The sequence below is a fragment of the Harpia harpyja genome, chromosome 21, assembly GCF_026419915.1.
Source record: "Harpia harpyja isolate bHarHar1 chromosome 21, bHarHar1 primary haplotype, whole genome shotgun sequence".
Taxonomy (NCBI): Eukaryota; Metazoa; Chordata; class Aves; order Accipitriformes; family Accipitridae; genus Harpia; species Harpia harpyja.
In genome coordinates this window covers 7286633-7309930 of record NC_068960.1, presented here as the reverse complement: position 1 = coordinate 7309930, position 23298 = coordinate 7286633, and the positions used below count along the sequence as shown (strand labels likewise).

Here is a 23298-nt window from a genome sequence, read left to right as displayed (position 1 = left end):
CACCACATCCATCAGGTCAAGCCCGTGAAGGTCTCTAAGGACGGGCCGATCATATTTGTGTCATTCAGATTAAACAGTCTGGAAAGTAATTGCTTTAAAACACATCTAATTCATTTTTTACCGATTTTGCAAATGTTTCCCCTTTCCTCAATGCCACACTGACTGGCCCTGCAAACCATTTGGCATTGGCCCGTGTGGTGTGTGCAGTCACTTTGCTCCTTGATGTTACCTCATCAAAGAGCAGCTGAAAATGATATTTCCAGCCAGACGGTTTTCAAGAGTGGCCGGTGAACTTGCTCTGCCCTGTGCCCTCCGATTTGCGATTAGATAGGTTTCCTGTATGTCAATTCAGCTACAGATCGGTGATAAATTTAAGATTGCGACATGCTGACCAAAAAAAATAATAAAATCATGGCGGGCTATTTTTGGTTTCAAAAGAAACTTGTCTCGCTAGGTCTTTTCAAGCCCTCACCTCCACATACAGCTGCAGCGGATAAGGCAAACAGGATGCAGGGTTGGAGAGTTGGAGGAATCGAGTGTAAATCAAAGGAGACAAGCTGGTCCCTGTGTGTTGCCTGGGTTAGACCTCAACCTTTGAGCAAGGTGAGCAGTTGTCGCTTGCTGGGGACTCTCCCAGTAACAGCATTGCCCAGCTGCTTGAGCGTTTATACTGGGCCATAGCCGCGTCTCACTTTTTCCTCCCACTGTGTCACCTCCTTCCCTTGTGCTGACAAGTGATTTAGACAGCCTGCCCTGCTGGCCCTGCATTTGAAATGTAAATCAAACACATGGGACATAAAGCTGGGTTTCAAAGTTGACTATTAACTAGGGCGGAAGGGGTGGCGTAGCAAAAACAAACAGTTCCAAGTTCAAGTCTGAAACCGTAAGAGCAGGCTGAAAAACCTTCCTCCTTTTCCATCGCCAGCCAGCATGAGGGTGAGCGCTCTCCCTAGGGCAGAACATATTTAGTGGTTCCCTGATTTCCTAACCCAGGTGCTAGGACTCCAAATCAAGTCTGACAACCGACTTCAAAGGGTGGAGGATGCTGGGGTGCTAAGGCTGGCCTTACACACTAGTACGCAGTGGCTTTAGTCATAGAATCACAGAACCATAGAATGGTTTGGGTTGGAAGGGACCTTTAAAGGTCAGCTAGTCCAGGGCTTCTTGCAGTTCTTGATGTCCTGAAAACTTTTGACATTGAGCCCTGCAGCATGCTTGGTCCAATATCTAACACCCCAGAATGCTAACTTAATCGGTCCCTGGTATGGAAAATCTAGCGTTTAAAAGTAGCCTTTACTCAGCTTCCCCCAGGCGAGTTAATGACCAGCTGTACCTTGTGAGATGTGGGGGGCCCTTAAACCTGGAGGCCCCCTCTGCTGTCTTAATGCTTTCAAAACCAGTGGAAGTTTTGCCCCCAAAAACATTGGAGGCCCAAAGCAAATCAGTATGAACATAATTTTTATCAAGTAGGAACGTACGTCTACCCTTACAGAATATAGTTTAATATTTCTTTACCTGTCACCCCAAATAATTCTGGGGAAAAAAACCAACGGCAACTCCTATTTTCTTTGAAATAATTTCTAGCATGACTTTGACAATTTATCTCTGCTAATTCTATAGTGAGACCCTCACCATTAAGGTCTAACTTGGAAATCGGAGACATGAGTAACTGATAATATAGAGAGGTTTGAGTCAGTTCTGCTAAGCCCACCCATTTGGGTTCGTAGCGGTTCCCTGGGCTTGGCCAGGTCAGCATCAAATCCAGCCTGGGTATGAAGTGAGATTTCATTGCTCTCACGGACAATCCGACAGGAAAGAACACCCTCACCTTTTTCTGAATTCCTTAAAGCGGTATTTTTAATGCAAATTTTCTGCCAGTGAGAGATGGGGAGAAGAGCAGCTGTGAGAAGTGCTGTCCTCCAGTGAGTAGCGATGGTCCCAGCGATGCTGGGCACCAAGCTGGCTGAGCAGGGGACGGCTCGAGCCTTCAGACACCTTACTCTGATAAACGGGTCATGGCCCCCGGCAGACGGGGTGGTGTCCTGGGCCTCCAGGGAAAACCTCTGACTGTCGACCGGGGCAACCACCGACACATCATTGCATCTTTCTGCACCTCGGCTTCCCTATTTGTGGAGTGACAACACTTACCACTTTTGAAAATTGATTTTGGGGAGGGAAGCAACGTTCCTCAGTTCTGTACTTCTGCCTGCAACAACGGGAAGGGCTCCGCTGGCGTATGCGTATGCACAGGCAGCTTTTCCATCTCGGGGATCAGCTCCACCCCAGTGCTCTCTGAAGGCAGAAAGCACTAAGTGCAATTTCACGTGAGCCGCTAACCAACATATCTGTTAATAACATTCCTTTGTTGATAGCTTGGACCGTTTTCAAACAGGCTTTGCCGTCTCCTCCAATATGGGAAAGCATTGTCCAAAACCATATAGGATTATAATTATGTAGTAGTCTTCCTGTAAATAATGTGTCATTCTAGTGAAGTAAACTGCTCTGCTCCTCATTAGGCTGCATCGCAGATCAAGTTGAAGCCAATTTACTAGAGTAGCAGTGAGGATATCATTGCATGATCTTCATTTCCATTAAACAACTGGATCTAACTCTCTTTTATTTTTGGCTAACCATGCTGAGCTTTAAAATTGCCTTGATTATAATGTAGCTTTTAAATGATTTGTGGTGGCTGATCGTTTTGCACATGAAAGTTGCTACTAGCTGATTAGGAAAAAAAATCCACCATTGCTTCTTCTATTGCTTAGGAAATTGCAATCCTCAATCTGCAGCTTGAAAAGCATGTTGCCATGGAAATGATGCTTATGCTGTCGTAAATAAAAGTATTCTAGGGTCACCAGGGTCTGCAGCATAAACAGGGGCACAAATACTGCCTGGAAAAGCGCCAGAGCGGTTTAAACATATAGGAAGATAATTTTAATGGTATTTCACCATTATCGTCAGAAGGACTGATGAAGGTTAACATGTAGCTGTAACCTTGGCATGAAAACAAAGCAGAAAAAGTCTTAGCTATTGGTATTAAAAAGAGTAGAGAAAACAATATCGTAGCCCTTCTGACCGGTATTTCTCTGCTCAATCAGATCAGTGTTCCTCTCCCATTGTATTTCTCACACATTCAACAGTGAAATCTAATTGTATATTCATTCAGGGGCAGTTTTATCGAATTCATGAGCACAGCACACAAGAGCCTAGGAAAACCAGTTGATGTTATAAAATGCTGCATCATGGACTACCTGATCGTGCAGTGGATCTTCCCTGCTTCCCTGGCTACAACCCACCCGCAGCCCAGGAGCAGCCATGGGAAATTAGCCTTTTCCTCGGAGGGGAAACACTTTTGAACAAGAACCCAGCTGAGGGAAGGAGCCCATGAGCCTTTCGCTGCTCCTGTGCGAGGGTGATGTGAAAGATCTCCACGCGGGACCAAGAGACAGCACTGACACTGTTTCAGAGGAGAAATACGGAGGCCAGCGGGTTTGGGCGGTTCGTGTGAGTTTTCAGGAGGAAAGCAGGCAGTTACTGTTTCTGGTGGGTTCTTAATTGTTCAATGACTGCTCAATGGCATTAAATGGGCCATACCGTGAAGCTGCCTTGGGCAGTATCAGATCAAGGATACATGCTTTTCTCTTTGTATTTTTAATACCCACACAAGCATTTAGAGCACAGACAGTCACTTTAAATAAAACTACAGAGATTGCAAATGCCACAGCTTGCTTATTTACTTACTGTCTCTTAGCCTGCCCAAAATGTGGAAATAATGTTTCCAGAGATGCTGGAATTCATGTGCCTGTTGAGGATCCTGGCTCCTGTCCTGGATGATATTGCATATTCAAGGGATGATTCATTCACTCCTGAGAGGGAGGAAGGAATGTACCAGCTGTACCACCTCTCCTTTGCTGACTGACAGCGTGGTGATGTTTCCACAAGGAAGCCTCGTGCCTCCAGGTTAAGCCAGCAATTATGGAACAAACAAAAGAGAAGTGAAACGGAGAGATGATTCACAGGGAGAGAAAACAAAAGAGAATTGGAAAGGTGATGCCAAGCCAGACTGACAACAAAATTTTCATTTGTCTCAGCCCAAAATGTGCAGACAGGATTCTGCATTTCTTTCGTGTGTAAATTAATAATGTCGTTTGCCATCTGCAAGGGAGGATCTGGGAGGGAACAGTTCAGCTTTCAGGGCTTTGCCACCCCACCCCTGCGAAAGCGGGGTAAAACCTACAGCCAGCAGCCCTCGGTTAAAGACGAGGAAGACCCAAACCCAATACCCTTGACTGCTCCATAAAGTGACTTAAAAGTTCAAAAAATGGGTTTTCCCTTTTGTACTCTAATTTTTTTAAAAAAATCATCCCTGCTGGGACAGGAACTGTGTGGGATACAGGGCTGATACCATGCACATTACACACCTCGCCATAGATTTATCACAGAAGGGCTGGCCAAGGCTTTGAAGGCAGCTGATGGCTCCCAGCTGGCTGGGGGCTCACTCGCATGGCCTCTGTGGCTTCTTAATGGGAACAGGGTGGAAAAGCTGGGCTGGGCTCAAAGGTTGCCCACAATGACCAAGAGAGAAAAAATTCCTCCTGCCACTCCTGTGCTAATCAAAGGGGTGTGGAGAAGAAGTTTCGATTCCTCGTGTCCTGCACTACCAAACAGGAAAAAAAAAAAAATTATATATTAATTACACAGCCAATTCCTATATTAAGGAAGAAGCCTTCATGGTATCAAAATCAGTCTTGAAATTCATCTTGCCTGTGGTATATGGAAACTGAGCCAGATAGATAGTCCAAGCTCCCTTAAAACATCTTTCAAACACACCTAATCTGTTTACTCCAGGCTTTTACTACTGGCAGTACCTGGGACTTCGCCTCCGAGATTTCCTACAGTTTGTGATCTTAGCAGGTCAAAGTTTCCAAAGGTGGGGAGAGGAGAGGCAATCCCTTCCCTGCCTGTATGAAAGGTATGTGCCTCTGGGCTACTAATTTAGAACCAATGAATCAGAAATAAGTAACATAAAAACCGTCTAACATTTATGTTTACAGAGCACCTCCTCTAAGCAGACAAAAGCATGTGTCAACAGGGAAACTGCCATGGAGAGAGCTTGCGTAGCAAGTGGCTCGGCATATTTAAACAGCTTTTGCAAAGATGTTAACATGTTGCTAGGGAAGCAAGAGCCTGCACGGATATAGGTGCCCTCCTGCACCGAGACCCGCCGTCTGTACAATGGGAAAATGGAGCTGCCCCGGCACTCACAGCTTTTTGTTTTCATCTTTGCAGCTTAAAAAAGGCAGTTCTTCCAGCGGCTGATTAATGGTCCTTCTGCAGAAACTGCATTTTGCACATATTTAAAAATCTTGGGCTAGATAACACTTTGACCTAAAATATAATAGGTTCATTTTTTTTTTCTGATAATGTCTGACATTTGTAAGTTTTAATACCTTATTTTTGAAAAAAGCCTTTTCTAACTTGAGGAACAAAGGTGGCCAGGCTGTGGCTCTGTATGTGTGTGCACCCTCCTGCACGCGTGTGGCTGGTGGGTACTCTCAGCACATCCCTAGACCAGCTCTGGGACGTACCGACACATCTCAGACCACCCGGACAGCCATCCCAGTCTGGCACCAAGAGGACCTCCTGGGCTGTGGAAATATGCCCAGCCTAGTTCTCCTTCCCATGGGGTGAGGCCCCTGGGGAAATCAGTGTCATCCCCTGCCTGTGAACCATTCCCCAAATTTTCTCTTCCCCCCGAGTACTCGTGTGTGTGTGTGTGATACGCCTGGGTTATATTAAGCCCATTGCTCAAAGGACCAGAAACGATGGCTCCCATGGGCACACAGCAACTATGCTACAGAAAGAAAGAAAAATTCAGGGAACAAGTGGCACTGTAATATATCTTACCTACCCGGAATACATCTATCCATGTACCAACCTCTATAAACACACCATTTCTCCATATGGGTGGGTATATATTTGTATGTACCAGTCTCAAAATACCCGTAAGTTTTTATTAGCCCCATCTGCAGATGGGGTAATGATGACAGACGAAGTGCTGTGATGCCTCTAGGCTGCTCCTTCTCAGGAGGGGGGAGTTTGGGTCTTCTCTCTCTAGGAGAGGTAAGAGAGGGAGTTTTTCCCAAAACTCAAGTAGCTCCTTGGTGCGGGAGTCTTGCTCAGCTCTCGCTTTGAATCATGCTGGCAAATAAACATGAAAGTGAAAACGGTATTGTGAGATAGTTATGCAAGAGCGGGCGGATCCCGGGACCGAGCCATTGTTCCAAACGTTTAATTAACATTATGAAAGCTGATTAAAGGAAAATCTTTAACCTCCAGGGAAATCCTATTTTCCCTCACTTCCCATACCTCTGCAATTTTCACAATGTAAGAAGGAAAGTGTTATTTCAAGGCATGATTCATATCAGCTACGACCTGATCTTTGCCACAGCCGTGTCCTACAGCTTAAATAATCACTAGCAGTGACACTAGACGGGGACACTTCTGAGGCAGCATTTTTCCCCTGTTATACCATGACCTGAATTGCCATCATAATTTCTAGACTTTGTGTCATCCTGGCACAATGACAAGTGTTCACCCACGCTCAAGAACTAGAAGTTAGTTTGCAAGGACAGCGATACCTTCCCAGACACAGCATCTCAGATACAAAGTGTGAATGACACGCCACGGTCCGGCTTTGTAACAGCAGGGGCTGTTTGCTTTGGTCACTGCAGCAAATTCCTTTGAAGGCAGGAGACCGAAGCACCATCTCCAGCGACTCCCCATCTAACCTTGAGCAGATCACTTACCCTTTCTCTTCTTTTGGAAGTGGGGATAAAGGCAGCGTTACCTCTCTCGGGGCACTGCAAACATTAATGAACGAAACCAGGCGCTGGAGACATTTACGTGGAAAGTACTATCCCAAAGTGACGTTAGTGAGAGATTTGCTTTCACCTGCAGTGGGTCTGTGACCAAGCACAACCCCCCCAGTATTCAGCTGCGTATGGGTTGCATATTGCCTCTGCTCTCCTAGGCCTATTTTAATTATACGGCATGGCCAGCCCGTCAGAGCCCTAATCCCAGGATCTAATCTTGGAGGCACCGGACAGCTGACTGTCTGCGCTGTTTACTCCGAGGAGCGCCCTTGGGGCTGCGTTGAGGGCGATGCAGCCGATGGGAAGCAGGCAGAGCCGGTACCTGCCCGGGGGACAGCCAGGACCCGGCTCACCCCGCCTGGCCGGGGCACCTCAAGCTCCGACAGCGACGTGCCTCTGACAGCGGCGGCACACAACACGGCCCTGGGTCCTCCCCTGGTTAACAAGAGCCTGGGTGGAGGATGCGTCTACAGACACCCAGATCTACTTCTTGAGAATACACACGGCTTCAGTCCTTCCCAAGCATCAGGCTTATATAAATACATACACATACAAATACATGAGATATATACAGCCTCCGGCAGCAATAAGAGTCTCGTATGCAGATCTTCAATAGTTCTTCCCATCTGTAGATCTTGCAGGACAAGGACATTGCAGAACTTCAGGGACCATTCTGAAAAGGGGAAAGATTATCTTTTCCCTGTTGTCTGCCTTCGCCTGATGCAAAAACCGTTTTAATTATGATATAACAGGATCGTCCTCACTACTCTGACTATCAAGAACAGGCACTGCTTTTGTGCACACAGAGACATCAGTAAAATAGAAGCTTTATTTACAGGATGAAATTCCTCCTTCAAAAAGCGCTAGAGATAAACCAAAGGAATATTAATGCAACATCGTGAATACCAAACGCATGAAATTCTGACTCAATAAAAGGCAGACAGCTGGGTATTCTGATAAAAATGGGCCTTTATTTTTTAATTCTTCCTTTCATTACCTGGATTCTGTGTTTGTCAGAGCAACAAAATATAGTTTCTTTGATACGCGGCAAATCTGAAAACAATCCTGCAAGTAGCACAACACAAAAACTCCCACAAAAAGGGAAAGCTATAAAATTTGAGAGGCGACGAGGCTTTCAGAAGTGCCAGTTTCCCAGTGCAATGGCTGGAAGGGTGGCCTGGCCTGGCGGCAGTTCAATCATTTTGTAACGAAGGACAAATACTTTCAACATCCTGAGAAAGAGGGCGGGGGGGAAGGGGGGCACGGCTCCCTTGCTTTCCCTCCTCCTGCTATTCTTTCTCCTCCCTCCCCCCACCCCTTGGATTTTCAATAGCTCTTTAGTGTTCCCATCAAAGGCTTTTACCATTCATCCTCCCTTCTGGTGCCTGCCTTCCACCTGTCTATCCATCATAGCCCTAACCCAGGTCCTTTTTTTTCCCCCCTTTGCTATTTTTCACGCGGTGGGATTTGTTTATAAGCTTCTGTATTACCTAAGCTCGAGGGGAGGAGGCTGCTGGGAGGAAAGTGAGAAAGCAGGATTAAGGAGGAGTAATTCAGCTCCATTGCATTTCCATCTGAACGGTCATAAAATGTGCAAATCCTGTTCCTGGGAATTTCATGTTAGAGGCCTTCCCTGCCGTTGCTCTTCCCGTGCCCCCTCTCACTCTCCTTTTCACAGAAAAACAAGTGTCGGGAAAGATGCTTGTGACTCCATGGACACCAAAGGCCACGATGTGTGTGCCAGCGGGGAGAAGGCTCCTGCCAGCACGTGTGCAGGGCAGACACTCCAGATGTGACCATAAACTACAGATGAGGGGGTGGGAGGTTGCAGAGATTGAATTCGGCAGGACAAGAGGAGTAAGCGGGGAAAGGCCATTTAATACGACAGCTCCCAACACCCCCAGCTATAATTAATTAGCCTGGGTAAAAAATAAAAATAAGGTAACTTTTCAGGCTTTTTCACTCTGTAAGAAAATGATACAGAAATATATGTGATTCAGACTCCATCAGCTTGAAGAGTTGCTACTATCTCCTTTTTAGCTCATCTACCATCACAAGGCACCAAAATAGGCACAGGACAGCTTTCTAGACCCCAAAGATCCACCAACAATCCATCTTTGCTCAAACTGCAAGACAGAAAAAGGACCACCGCCACATACAGGTCAACGAGGCTTTGTCATTGATTCAAGCAGAGGTCTACGTGGTTCGATGTGGCCTCTGTGCACCCTTGCTACCTGACCAAACACATTCAGAACAGCAAGAAGTACTAAAAAAGGAGGTGGCCGTTAACGTGTCCCCAACCCTACTGAGCCCACAAACCTTTTCTTGGTGGAACTTCATGTCATGTCTGCTGGACTTGGCAACAGCTGGCAGCATTCTTCCACTTATGGACACATCTTGGAGATACTGAGGATCACCCAACAGGTAGCACATGTCAAAATAAGTTTCTTTGATTGGTAGTTATTTATTATTTTTAAATAAAATGAGAAGAGATTGAATGGGTCGCCCATCAGCAGCTCAGTTGGTTGGCAACTGCTTGGACAGTTTGACCATACATATGACAAGACAAAATAAATTTCACTTGCTTGCAGTAGCAGTTTGCTATAAACTCAGTCCATCAAGGATTTATAGTTCTAGCAGCAGTGGGATATATAAAATGAGAAGCCCTTTCATCCTTAAACTGCTCTGCAGTCTGGTCGAGATGATGAAGTCATTGTTTCTAAGGCCAGAGGAGAGCAGGAGTTCATTCAGCCAGTTCGGCCGTGCTAGGAGGAAGCGTGCAAATTGGGTCCAAAGATGAGTGGAGGCCCAGAGAAACAGCAGCCCTTGGTTTTGCAGAACAGTCAAAAAGAAATCCTTAATGATGCTAGCCTTGCTTTGCAGGCTGGAGGGGAGCAGTATTTCCATCAACTAAATGATCTGAACTCTTTGGCTTCCCTGAGGGCACCACAACAGGACAGACTGCAATCGCTCACCAGAGTCACTCTCAGATGTTTGTGTTCTTCCCACCCACCAGCAGCCTCGAACCTGAGCAAGTCTTTGGCACAGCAGGTGGTATCCTTAATCCCAAGGAGGGCCAGCCCGAAGCGAAGATTAGCAGAAGAATTTGTTTTCATTAAAATCCAACCTACCATTACCATCCTATCTGATGGTGCGGGTTTAAAATGCGCATGTCCAGCTATTCTAGCAGCTCTGTTTCTGCAGGGAAAGGGCAGTTCAGCAACCCGCCTCTTCACTTTCTAATGTCTTTCTTTCTTTTAACCAACAAGTAACTAAGACAGACACAGCGAGGAATGTTAAATGCACCTCCTCCTGGAGAATTTTGCCAGCAAGTTCAATGGAATTGGGATTTTACCTTTATTATGTTTCTTTTGACCATGGAACTGGTCTGATTTTCCTCCCAGAGAAATTTTTTTCATGGGCCCGTGGAAAAAAACCCCAACAAAACAGAAAGAGACATACAAATAAACACTAATACGTGCAGGAAAAATACAAACCTTAGCACCATGCACTCCCTTCATTATTAGACAAAGGTTGGGAAGGGTTCACAAGTGTAAAATGCTCATGTGAATTATGAGATTACTGCTCAGTTTTCTTTCAAGTCGTGGGCTGGAAACAGATGGTGGCTGTAGCATTTATGACGGCACAACATGTTACTGCAAGCCTAGCCATCTCTCTCTCTCTCTCTCTCCTCAAAAATGCAGCTGCAAGGAAAGTTGTGGAAAATCACATTAATCGTCTCTTCCACCACACAGTTTTCCAGCCCTTCATCCCTGGCCAGCACATGGACAGAGCCATCTTGTATCCCAGTAAGAATACTCTTCTAATGCCTGTCCTGAATAGTTACCACTGACTGGCTTATTTAACAGCTAGTTAAAATGTGGGGTTTGTTAGCATCGTAAAAAAGCCTCCAGAAAGCAGGTCCTTAAGGTCAGAGCAGATGCCATGTGACCCCAAGCGCTCCATAAGGGAAACACTCAGAAAGAAGCAATCAGACTGTCTTTCAGCTGTTTATTTAAACATTCAGTTCAGGCCAAGCAGGTTGATTTATAGAGAAGCAGACAGACAGATACAACATTTGCAAAAGCATCTTTGTGACTTAGGAGTCCAAATCTCACTTTCAAGCATGAGTAGAAACTTTCAGAAGGGCAATCGCCTCTTGATTTTCAGTAACATAGCCTTCCAGAGACCAAAAGTTTAGAAGTACTGGGTGCCTAAAGATACAAAGAGCAACCAACCCGATATTTAAGTATCTTGCCCGTACATAAGAAAAAAATGTTCAAGCTTCACTACCCATGTGCTTCGGTCTTGATGGGAATGCCTTGCCGCCTACAGTATGTTCATACATACAGCAAAGCTATCCTTACACTCTGAGCAAAATACAAGAGCTGGCAGGTGGACACATCTCCCGTCGTGAAGAACAGCAAGGTAAGCGGCATGTGTGCAATACTCTGCACATGACAGACGTGCACCCAACACTGGCTGGTGCTAACTTGGGGACAGCACGTCTGGACTTGAAAACATGAGCTGAGCCTGGGGCACATCCCCTCAGCTCTCTAGTCACCATCGAGGGGCCTGCTTGCATCAGGGAACTCTTTAAACAGTAGAAAATTATTACTTGTCATCCGTAGGATCTCTGGGTCCTTTACAAATATGAAATATTCCTGTTTCACAACACTTCTGAGAGCACCAACTCACTAACAGCAAATCCAGTAGCTTGGGATTCAGGCCCTTGTCCAAAACCAGGATTTTAGGATTACTTCTTCAATTGAGCTAATTAAGAGTCTGTCAAATATTAATTCTCCAGACAAGTGTCACTGGTAAATCTGAGTATCCATTTTGCTATTCTCACTTTGCTGGCCTCACTACCTGATTGAGAACATCGGCATCGACTTTACCGTGTTCATCCTCTAGTCATTCAAATGTATTCCTGCTGTCCTCCCTGCAGCTAGGTAAGATGCAGTGCAGTATTTCTGCCTTCTAGGGTGTAGAACAGGGCAACTGAAAACAAGATAAACTTTTAGCATTCCCTTTATCACTTTTCGCAGCTAGACTAGGAAGTTGCTACATAAATTCAATAGTGTACACACTTGAAACTTTCAAAAGCCTTTTCCCAGAGGTAGACTCTTTTCTGGTGATATGACCATACACATCCACTGCGTTATCTGTGGTAACTGCAAAGCCCTGAGACTCTTCCTCTAAGATACAGAAGGTGCCTTTTTTTTTCTTTTGCAAACCTCATCCTGCAGAATTCATTAGAATCCTATGCAACAATGTACTTCCTGTAAGTAATGAGCTATAAAGTGTATTAGAAGTTTCCACTTCTGGTTTTATCTTTTCCTGATCTAGCCTGAAAATTCTTTTGAAGTTTCTCAAAGTGTTCTTCATGTATGCTTGTTTTAGGAAATGCCAGATCACTATTGGCAAACTTCTCCTTAATTAAGTGAGATAAAGGAATCAAGATGATATGATCTGCTTAATTTCCCACCTTTTTAAGGTACTATTTTTTTTTTCACTTGCCTTAGAAAAGAAACATGCTGAAGAAAATAAGGAAGGAAGAGACCTTAGAGGCCCAGAGAGGGCAAGCATTGCTATAGGCTTTCTAGTGTAGCTGAGCTTGCTGGTAGAAAGCCACTGAATAGTTAAAGCCTTCCCTCAATAATATGGAATAGTTTACTGAAAGGCTGCAGAATGCTTCTGAAACTAACATCACTCCAGGCAATGCATAAGAGGAAAAGACTAAGCTTACACTGCGTTAGCCAGCAGGCTCTTCAGGGCCTCAGTTTAGCAAGCCAACTCAGATCATGCCTAACTTTAAGCAAGAGTAACTTCAAAGAAACATCTCACATGCCTCAAGTTCAGCCTTCCATTGACTGTCTTGCTGAATCACAACTTAGGGGAATGCTGGGAGCTAATGGGAAACATTTGCACTTGCTAACTGCAGCTGCAAGGTCCCCAAACCCCTATCAGGTATGCAGACATAGCCTAACCGTTCTGGATCAGCCAGCAGGCTCTGCACAACAAATGGATACAAGCTGTTACGCAAGCTCTTCTGAAGCACATGTAAGAGAAACATATCCCTCAATAAATAGTGACAATTTGATTTAAAAGCAGTATTTGTGGCAATCAGTAAAGTATGCAAGCTGAGCATTAACCTGCAGGACTCGTACATGGCCTGTTGAAGAAACCACTCTATCTGGGATAAATTGCTTCTGTCATTTTTGTTGTGGAAACCCACTGCATTCAAGGGGAATTCAGATCCTGAACACATTTTTGAGTAGCTTCCTGGCTCCAAAGAGACCTCTGAGCATCTTACTTTACTGTGGGTGTGTTTGGACCAAGAAATGTCTTCGGTCCCAAGTGCATGAGCACAGAGCCCTCAGTCTGCACGGGAATCTTGTTGTCGAGCAGATACGTCTCTCAATCACAGAACGCAGCATGAGACCTTCCTCTGCATGAGGGACATGTTGGCATCAGGGAAACATCAGCCCTCAAGGCAAGGAGGAAAGGGGGAAACTGCAGTGCTCAGTGGCAGCCAGGGAGGATGTGTCTTCAGGCAGGACTGTTTGAGCACGAGAAGACATATCTTGGCTTCCTTGAAGTGCTGCAGCATCTCTCCCTCCTTCTCTGGCCCCACACAGCTGACACAGCTGGGCAACAGGCTCCAGCAGAACAGGGCCCATAGCAGAAAACCTGACCTCTCGAAACTTCCCTGGTCTTCAGCTTGAACCAGCACCACCTTTATATAGAACAGACATGTATAGCCAAAGTGCTAAGGAAAAGGTGAAGCATGGCTGGAGTAAGGCGGACTCCCCATCTGAAACATCAGGCTGTCCCAGCAGCGAACAGGGCATGCAACAGGCACTTGAAAAGTCACTGCTGGGAAATACCTACACCAAACAGCAGAAAGCAAACTTAAGGTTTGAGTGCTGCTACCCAGAGAAGGAAGGCAACACTCATGGTGACATCCCTGGGTCAAAATTAGTCTCTCTGCAGAACAAAGACAGAGGCATTCTGAAGCCAACTGAGGCTTCTTGAAAGTCTTGTAAAAATGAATTAAAATTGGATGCCCAAATTGCTTAGACTACTGAAAAAAATCACAGCTAGGGATGTCAGGCAATTCTGGCGAGCTCTTGATGCTGCACTGAGGTCTACAAGTTTGAGTTCATCCCCAAAGCGAGCTGAGGCCGCTCAGCACTTCACCCACAGACCCTCTGTGAATAGTCTTCTTTCTTGTGGTCAGACAGGGGATATCTTGAATTTATGACTTGCTTCGCCCCTTGTAAGCAAATAAAACAATTTCTATGAGTTATTCTACCCACTAATTGCCAAGGAAAAGTCTGGTAACAAATGCTCTGCATTTTTGACAGGTCAGAGGCTTCCCTAAACAAAGTTGCTGTTTTATGTTTTCTAACAGCACATGTTCACATCCGGGGACCTCGGCAAATTCCAGTGTGGATGAGTCTCTGTGGGAAATTGCTTTTCCAGATTTTCTTGTTTTAACTGCTCCAGGAAATGAGTCTATTTTTACAACAACACTAAACAGCAAAATATGAAATCATTATCTGCTTCGTGGCAAGAGTTTCGGGTCAATTCTCAGGTAACTGTCATCTCCAGTGAAGTCAATGCAGGTGAATCTATTTATGCAAGTTAGTGATCTAGCCAATTATGTAATTGGTTGATCAGTTACTGGAACATAGAGCTACCATTGGCCTAAGGAGTGTCCCATTTTCATAAGTCTCAAAGTTCATCCAAGCCCTGATGTATTGATAAGTGAAGTATTCAAGTATTATGGTCTGTAAAGATCATCATTAACTGCTGAAAGATTTAAGCATGAGCATTTTCTATGAACATCTACTTTGTCAGTGAATGATCAATATATGTAGTATACTTCCTGGATTCTTTTTTCACCTGCCAAATACACCAGGGTGGGATTTTCAGAAGTGTTTAAAATGCTTTTCTTCTACTTATCTGTGATTGCTTTCAAGAATCAAGATGTTTTCAAAATCCCCAGGGGATTTCAAGTGCTATGGGCTCAACTGCATCTCTGGGTACTTCTGGTTTTTGCATACCTGATCTTAACAGCTACTCTCAATTTCAAAGATGGATGGTAAAACCAGTTGCCTTCATTATGCAAGATGAAAGATAGTACATAGAGGCCAAAACACCAGGTCTGATCTTGGGAAGATGAGTGTGCAACACTTGTTAGAAACTTGGCTCATTTCCCTGTTTGAGGGACTACTCCAGCCTTCGTATGTGGATTTCTTTTCTGTTGTAGCACACAAGTCAGCCTTTCTTGTGCATTTTTATCTAAGATCCTGGAAGACATTTGGCATGCACAAGTATCAGCACCAACAGAAATTTTTAGATGCTAAAACCTCAAACCAAGTCAGATTTGATGGCCTGCTAATGAGTCAAATACAATAATGATTGGATTCCCCACTAGGGAAAGAAGTAACACTGGAAGAATGTGACACTGAAACCTTCAGTGACAGAAATTCTATCACCAGGACGTCGCCAGAATTTCATGTACTGATTATGAACAAGACTAAGAGTTAGCACGTCCTTAGCTTCAGGTTGGGAACTACGTATTCTTGACTTTACGCCTAACTGAAAAGCTCACCAAACGTCATTCAAGAGACTAGCATACAGAAAACAAACTTAGAGACAATATCTAAGGAAAACAGTACCTAACCTATGACTTGTTCTTTGATTTACAACTGTGATTGCAGGCCCCACCTCACAGTCATATGCCATGATAATAGGTAGCAGTTCAATGAGAAGCAGCCATAACTTTTTACATGTTGTAGTAATTCTGAGCTACTTCAGCACATAATTTAGCCTGATACAGCAAATAATTAGAATGACTAAAGGGACAGGTAACATTCCACAACTGAAAAATTAATGATCAAGCTTTTGATCTTTTTCATTTTATCTTCTAATTACTTCTTTTTTCCCCTAAACTAAAAGTTGCCAAATTTCACAGGAAATTTGTTCTCAGTATTTTTTCCCCATCTCAAATTTGTCTGTTACGGGTATGACTCTGAGTTTTCAAATTATATTCTCTGAGGTATCCAAACAGATAATCTTAAATGGGCTCACTAGCACTAGTAATTGCAGTCCTGAATCCACCCACGCCAGGCAAGTACTTTCCCAAAAAAGAACAAACATGTATTTCAAAATGGCAACCTCCATGGGAGTAGAAGAGAGAGGAATTCTCCCAGCTGTTTTTCTAGTTGTATATTGTAGTCTTGTTACTTCATCTTTGGGATTGCTTACAACATACTTCAGTACTCTAAGAGCACGAAGACCCCCATCCCACAACTGGGATCCTGTGTCAGGAAGGCACACCCTACTTAAGAAGAGTAATAAAGCATCAACTCTGTTCCATTTGCCTGAGGTCAATGGGATGTTTGTCCGAAGTTACGAGCATGCTTAGGCACTGGTTTGAAGAAGGGCAAACACAGGCACCTCTTAAAGTGCTTTTCCACATTAGGGCCTGGGAAAAAAAATCAGGATTGGGCCCATGATAAAAACAGTTCCCTTAGGAAATGTTACCCATACCATAAAAGGAGTGAATGACACAGAACTGAAGGGAAGTACAATGAAAATTGTCTACTGAATTTTTGTAAATTCCCATAAAATCTGAGTCTTGATTTGTTCTATGTGGATAATATTCACTGTAAGTCACGAAAGGTTGACTCCTTAGAGATGCAGGAAATGACTAGCTCATGATAGCACAAAAGGCTGCATAATTGCATGGGTAGAAAGCTGGATTTTCATCAGTCACTACGTTCTCTGACGATATCGCAGTGGTTTTTGATCATGTATCCGATGCACAATAATTAGGCAAAATGACTTACCCTCAATCTTTTCAGTATTTAGCTCTAAGGGTGCAAGGATTCATTCTTGGAAAGGGAAGATGGTCGTGTGATTTAGGGCACTGGATGAGCACTCAGATCTGAGTCCTATCCCTGGTTCTGCCATAGCCTTGCTGTGTGACCTTGCACAGTCATTTCTCCATGCCTCGGTCTCGCCTAAAATGGGATAACAATAGTTCTTTATTTCAGAGGAGATATGAGTACAAACCAGTTCAAGGCTGTGCCGCAGAGATGCTACAGCAAAGAGCGGCACAGAAAAGCTCAGACATGGAATAATACCTTGCTATTAAAATGTGGGAAAATACACAGTAATTAAATGGAATAATAAATACAAAACATAGGCTGATTTTTGAGGAAGGCAACACTGATAGGCGTTTTTCTGTTACCTGAAATTAAAGCAAACTTAAGTGGGATTCTTACGAGTTTAAACAATTTTTACCTGACACTGTTTCTGAGATCTGCTAGTACTAGAAGCTGTGTTATTAAGAAACACCAAGAAAATTACTTCATTGAAAACCTCCACATTGTTTGTTTTAAAGCAACCGTGATTTCCAGCCCAAAAGAGGGTCAGATAAATATTGAGTAAGATTTTTGAAGCCATGGAAGGGGCCTACGAACATGATTTCTTTCAATTTACAGTAAAATATGAGCATGCAAATCTGAGGTAGCTTTGAAACTTCATCTTTGCTTTTGGGTACACTTTCAAATTGAATTATAAATGGGGCCACTGATCTTAATTGAACTGTCAGATGTCTGGAATAGCTTCAATGCCACTGTTCCAGAGTTACACTGTTGCTGGAATTGGACAGAGCTTTAGCAGGGAGCCTTCAGTAATGAGTATTTTTCCAAATGCAAAGATGAATCCTTTTCTCTCCACAAACACCTGTCTATATAACAGTATTTGTCTTTCCTATGGGGGTCAGTTATGGGCCTGTATGCCTGGGAGACAGGATCTCAGGGCACATGCCTAGATAAAGCAACTGATTTGGAGATAAACAGATAAAAGGTTGTTCTGTCAGGCAGGAGGAGAGAGAAGAGATATGATGAGAGGGATCCTAGGAAGGGAAAATCATTTCTGAGAGACAGAAACAGAGGGATGGGAAAGTCAGGCAGAGAATAGCTGGAAAGTAGACCACAGCAATGCAACAGGGAACCGAGGAGGACAGCCAAGAGAACCTCATAGCCGGAATGCTGAAGCCCGCTGGAGGGAGGAGACCCATGAGATGCTGTTCCAAGCAGAGTTAAAAGCCTGAGCTCAAAGACATGGAAGTGCTGGAGCTGCCCAGGAACCTCCAGGGCTGGAGAGGACCAACTGCCTGTAGTCACCACGCACTGTCTAATAAAGCAGATGCCAAGCAGGACGAAGGACAGGAGAAAAGGAAAGCAAACTGGCACGTAATCCTTGATTTCACTCAACAAAAGCAACTGAAGGGCAGCTCTGGAAAGATGAAGCACAGAATTAGATGTAATGAATTGACTAGAGAATCAGTGATCGTGCACCATATTATAACACTGAGATTGTTTTCAGGCAGTCCCCTACACACACACTTTCTGACCAGAAAAGATCTCAGAAAAGATTACATCAGACCAACAACTTCTGAATCTCTGGACAGAGGAAGTGACTGCAGAATGTAAAACAGAAAAACATTTTATCCCCAAATATCTACCTAGTATGTGCAAGGACAAAAACAACAAGGTGTTAAAGGATTGCATGGAAATGTGACTTACAGCTATCATCTTCAACTCCTTCATTAAGCCCCCGTACTAGCCCCCCACCCCACAAATAAAAGAGCTGTCAATCAGATATCTTGCAGCTCCAAATGCTCACACCCTTCCCTGTAACACTCCAAATGCAGCACTTTAGAAGTCCAGATGGAGTCCACCACCTCCAGTAGACAGTGGAAGAAGATATGACACAGCATTCACAAATGCACAGAGAACTGTTTAATTTACAGCCACAATGGTGAAACAAACCATTTCAGAGCTTGGACATTCAAAGTTAAGTCTGACACTCATTCTTATATTCACTTATTGTGCTTAAGTATTAGAGAACACAGGATTACATTAACCGTACACGACAATCTGAGATCCCTGCAGGACCGAGGAGTGGAAGGGATGAGCAAGAATGAGGGACCAGCCCCTCAAGTGGTGTAAGCTGGTACAGCTCCATTGCACGCAATGGAGTGATGGTGATTTACACCAGCTGAGGATATGGCCCTTGAAATGTCCAACTTAACTTTGAATTAATGTCTCCTGTGTCACAACCTTTAACGTTACTGTTCCTTCTGGTTGTATCTGCCACTTTGAAGAAGAAGGACTAACACCATAGCCTGTAATGTTCGAAAGGCTGGTGGATAATATCTCAGCTGGACTACAGTAAGTGATGCTCACATCGTGACACTACTCCTCATATCGTAAAAACCGTGGACTGGATCCTCATCTGATGTAAATTAGCTTAGGGGCAGCTGAAGTCAAAAATGTTTGCCAATTTATACTAGCTGAGAATATAGCCCTGAGATTTTTGCGTTTGCTGCTGCATGCCATATAAACACTGTGCTTGAGAACAAAGACTCACGTGTGTTTCATTCCTGGTAACAAATTAACTCGAGACCACAAGTCTCAAACAAACAACTACTGGAAAAGACTCCATTCAGTCTTCATTCTCTCCTGGTTTTCTAAATTTGGCATAACACATTTATTTGCTGGCACCAATAAAATGCGTGCCTCTCAGTTTGCTTTTTTTTTTCAAGACTACAGTAGGGCCAGACTCTCTCGTGATGTAAATCAGCAGAGCTCCATTATACTCGATGGAGTTACTCCAGGGAAGCTGGCCCACAGATCTGAATGCAACCTTCTTATGCCAGTGCAACCACAGGACTCTCAAAAAGTTGTTTTTGCAAATTATTCCACTTAAGTGACTTTTGACATCCTTTCATACCTGCACAGTGTCTGAGTGGGTCACATAATGCTTTTCATCTACATGATTTTAATGGATATATGGGTTTTTTTCATTAGATATCTTTTAGACAAAAAAGGAACGGAGCAACATTATTGGCATCCCACTGAAACATAAATATATAAATTACATTTTATACACTTTTTTAAACGCAGACACATACATTCATGTGCATAACATTGTGAACAGTACACTTAGTGGAAAACAAGCACAGACAATCTTAGTTAAATGTATTTCCAGTTTTGGTGCTCAACAAATACACTGGGAAAATGATCACAAAATAGAACGGTGACTAACTCTATCTCTGCATTAGCATCTGAAGCCAATAATGCCTGTTAGCTAACATTGCTTTGTTTGGTTGAAATTGGACATAGCTACAGGAACAGGAGGGGAATGTTTGAACTATATTTAAAGAAACTGAGAAGTTAAAAATCTCTCTCTCTTTTGTTGTTTTAAGGTTCTGCAGTTCATTCACATTTGAAGATATTTTTTATTTGAGTGGAAACACTGTCTTCAAGACAAACTTTTTTGTGTTCCAAACTAAGAAAACTCTTTCATCTCTCTGTAGATGTTTCACAAATAAAAGAATCCAGTAGTTCATTTTACATATCCGATGTGATAATCCAAATAAAACAAAGGGTACATAATCCAAACTACTGGGGTGGGGCAGTGATTTTGGCCAAATGAGTAGCCATGTCATATCTGGCACAGCCCTAAATTTCCAAAGCAGTACAGAAGGATTCGGCCATGTGGCTCCCACTGCAATCCATGGGGAACTGAACATTTAATCCTTTGGCACTTTGAAAACATAGGAGCTGGTGCCAGACTATTTTATCTGCCCTGCTATAGTTAAAATAGATTTTGATGTTATTTGGGCTATTCTACTACAAAAATATGACCACAAAATGCTTTTTTTTTCTTTTTTCTTTTTTTTTTTTTTTTGGTTCAAGAAAACATAGCAGGCTTTCTCAGGTATATAAAACTGTTAATTTTTAGATAAAAATACAAACTTCACCTTTACAAAAACACATATTTCTGTTGAATACACATAAAGCATAACATTTTACCAAAAATAAAGAATTTTAGGTTTTGTTCAAATATTTGCAGCAAGGTAGTTCCCATGCCACCATGACATTGTACAATGCAGATACAAGAATTTGTACATTTCACACAGCTCCAACATGTGAAATAAAAGTATCTGTATACTGATAAGAATGACAATTGCTAACACAATATCACTAGTAGGCAACTGGCATAAGTCTTAAAGGAAAAAAAAGGATTTTTGCATGGATATCCTATGATTTGTTTACGCACATCTCTTTTTCTCTTTTTTTTCTTTTTATGTAATGCTTTAAATTACGGGGGAGGTTGGGGAACATAAACCAAGAAACGTCTAGAAAATTATGCATAGGTATACCATTTTTATTTTAATACATCTCATTAGTTTGCATCCCACTAGGAGAAATACCGTAATGTTTTGTGTTCTGCTTATTGTTATACCAGTCTTTTATATGTGTTATTGGCAAATGTAGTCCAAGAGATAATAAAAAGCTAGGCAAAGAGTAAAAAGAAAACTTAATAATCACTTTATGGTGTAAAAAAAAAAATCCACTTAAGGCTCCCCAGAAGGTTTTTTTGTATAGACTTTTAAAACACCACCAAGCAAGGATGTATTGTTCTATAGTGTTTGCGTGGCATTTGATCATTTCATACATTCCTGCTTTTTTTGTGCCTGAAGTCCACCAGTGTCCATCCATCTTCATCAAGAACGCAGGCACATTTCTTGACGTAAAGCACCGTTGACTGCTCTGACAGAAATCCACTATTCACTTAGATTTTTGTCATGTTTTTGAGTACTTTTGGTATCCTCCATTCATTCAACTGTCTTTTTTTTCTTTTCTGTTTTTCTTTCTTTCTTTTTTTTTTTCTTTTTTGGACAGGGAAGCTTCCTATTGTTTCACAGAGTGCTACAATACTTGCTTTGATGTCACATTAAACAAATGTACATTGTCTCTTTGTTCTCATTAAGTGTTCTTTTGAGCCAGTTTTTTCACACAGGAGAACAAATAAAGTATACAGTCAATAAGCACCATACATAGTAGGTTCAGGAATGTAACAAACCATGTACATCCATGTCCCAGAGAGAAGTTTTTTTTCTAGCTTATTTTCACCTTACATCTGCAGGAGAGAAAAAAGATACAATAACTCTATGATTAGAATCAAAGGTCCTATCCTCTAAGTAGATGACTTAAAAAAAAAAACTGTTCTGCATGAAGAGTCACTAACCTGGGACAAGAAGTTCTAAATGCTGTTTTGATTGAGTTTACATGCTCACTTTTAAAGTTGAATTTTAGAAAATCTTTGCTTCTATCATACTACTCCCAATAAATACCTGTTAATCTGAAACAGGATATTAAGTTTAGCATTCTTTAGAAACGATACATCAATATACATGAAAACTGCCATTGGGAGTTTATGTGCAAAAAATAGGTGCTTGAAATTAAATTCACCACCATCCAGGCGTTAGGCACATACACTGCAAAATCCAAATCACTCCCACTCCAAATACTAGAATCAATTGCAAGTGCTGCACTTTACATTATTTCAAGTCATTAAGAAATGGAAATTCCATATTTAATTTGGAATGTGTATCGCCATCATCATACATTGCTCATATGTTGGCCAAAGGATTTCAGTCATTTTTGCATTGAGAGGGTGTTAAGTTTTTCACTACACTGAAAACCTCATGAATTTCAATGACTGATTGTCATCATCCTACTGAGACTGAACAGACAAAAAAAAGATCTTAATTTTCTGGTGTAAGTAACACAGGGCCCTGCAACACAAAAAATGGTATTTCTAAGCATCTTCCTTGTCAGGTAGGCAGATCATCAGACCATCTCAGGTGCATGTACAATCAATCCCAGTTCATGCCAAAACATGGGTTTGATGGTCATGCATACAATAGTATTTGCTGTATGTACACTCAATGTTTTACAGCCAATGACTGGGAACATGACAATTTGTAACCTGGCAATTCATTCATGCATTATTATGTGATGCTTTGACCTCAGAAATCAATAATAATGAAACAAAAGCAGAGGCAATGGAACTTGAGATTTCAGAAGCTGAAGTATTAGCACCCTCCAAAAAAAAAGAAATAAAAAAGGCAAGAAAAGGAAGTAGCTCAAGAATGTAAGATGCTGATGGTGATGTGGAGCTTAAAGGAAAAATACCAGCAGGTAGAATTATCAAAGCCAATCATATCTAATCTCTTTGCAGCCTTGAGGTAGCAAGTGTCAAGATTTTGAACAGTGATTAAGTTGAAGTGATGATATTTGATTAAGTTTTCCATACTTGTGCTATTAGGGTGTTCAGCATATAGGTCCTACCTGAATATCAAATAGTTCCAGTAGGTTTTATGTTGGTTTTAACTTTTTTCGTTTCCGTTTTTTACCTGATTCCCTAGGCCTTCCTGTTAACATAAGGGCAGGGCTGGTAAAAAGCCCTAAGGTAATGCATTTTGTTGCACACTGAAGTAATAAATACTCAAACCATTTACATTTCAAAAGAAATCTCATTGTCC

The 23298-nt window shown here is 42.6% G+C and overlaps 1 protein-coding gene across 5 annotated transcripts in view; it reads right to left on the bottom strand.

The window, feature by feature from the left end:
- Positions 1-7824: 7824 nt before the first annotated feature.
- PDGFA (platelet derived growth factor subunit A) overlaps positions 7825-23298 on the bottom strand; it is a 37141-nt gene continuing 21667 nt past the window's right edge. The window contains exons 6-8 of one of the 5 annotated variants that reach the window (XR_008232845.1): positions 23105-23187; positions 21999-22112; positions 18678-21890 (exon numbers count right to left, since the gene is read on the bottom strand). Coding sequence is in view for 3 of the 5 variants with exons in the window: in XM_052772987.1 (XP_052628947.1) it covers positions 16779-16912 (134 nt within the window). In the remaining 2 variants the exon portion in view is untranslated. Of the gene's footprint in view, positions 10580-16738; positions 16913-18677; positions 21891-21998; positions 22113-23104; positions 23188-23298 lie in introns of those variants that run through there. The other 4 variants (XM_052772987.1, XR_008232846.1, XM_052772988.1 and 1 more) reach the window with 4 other exon arrangements.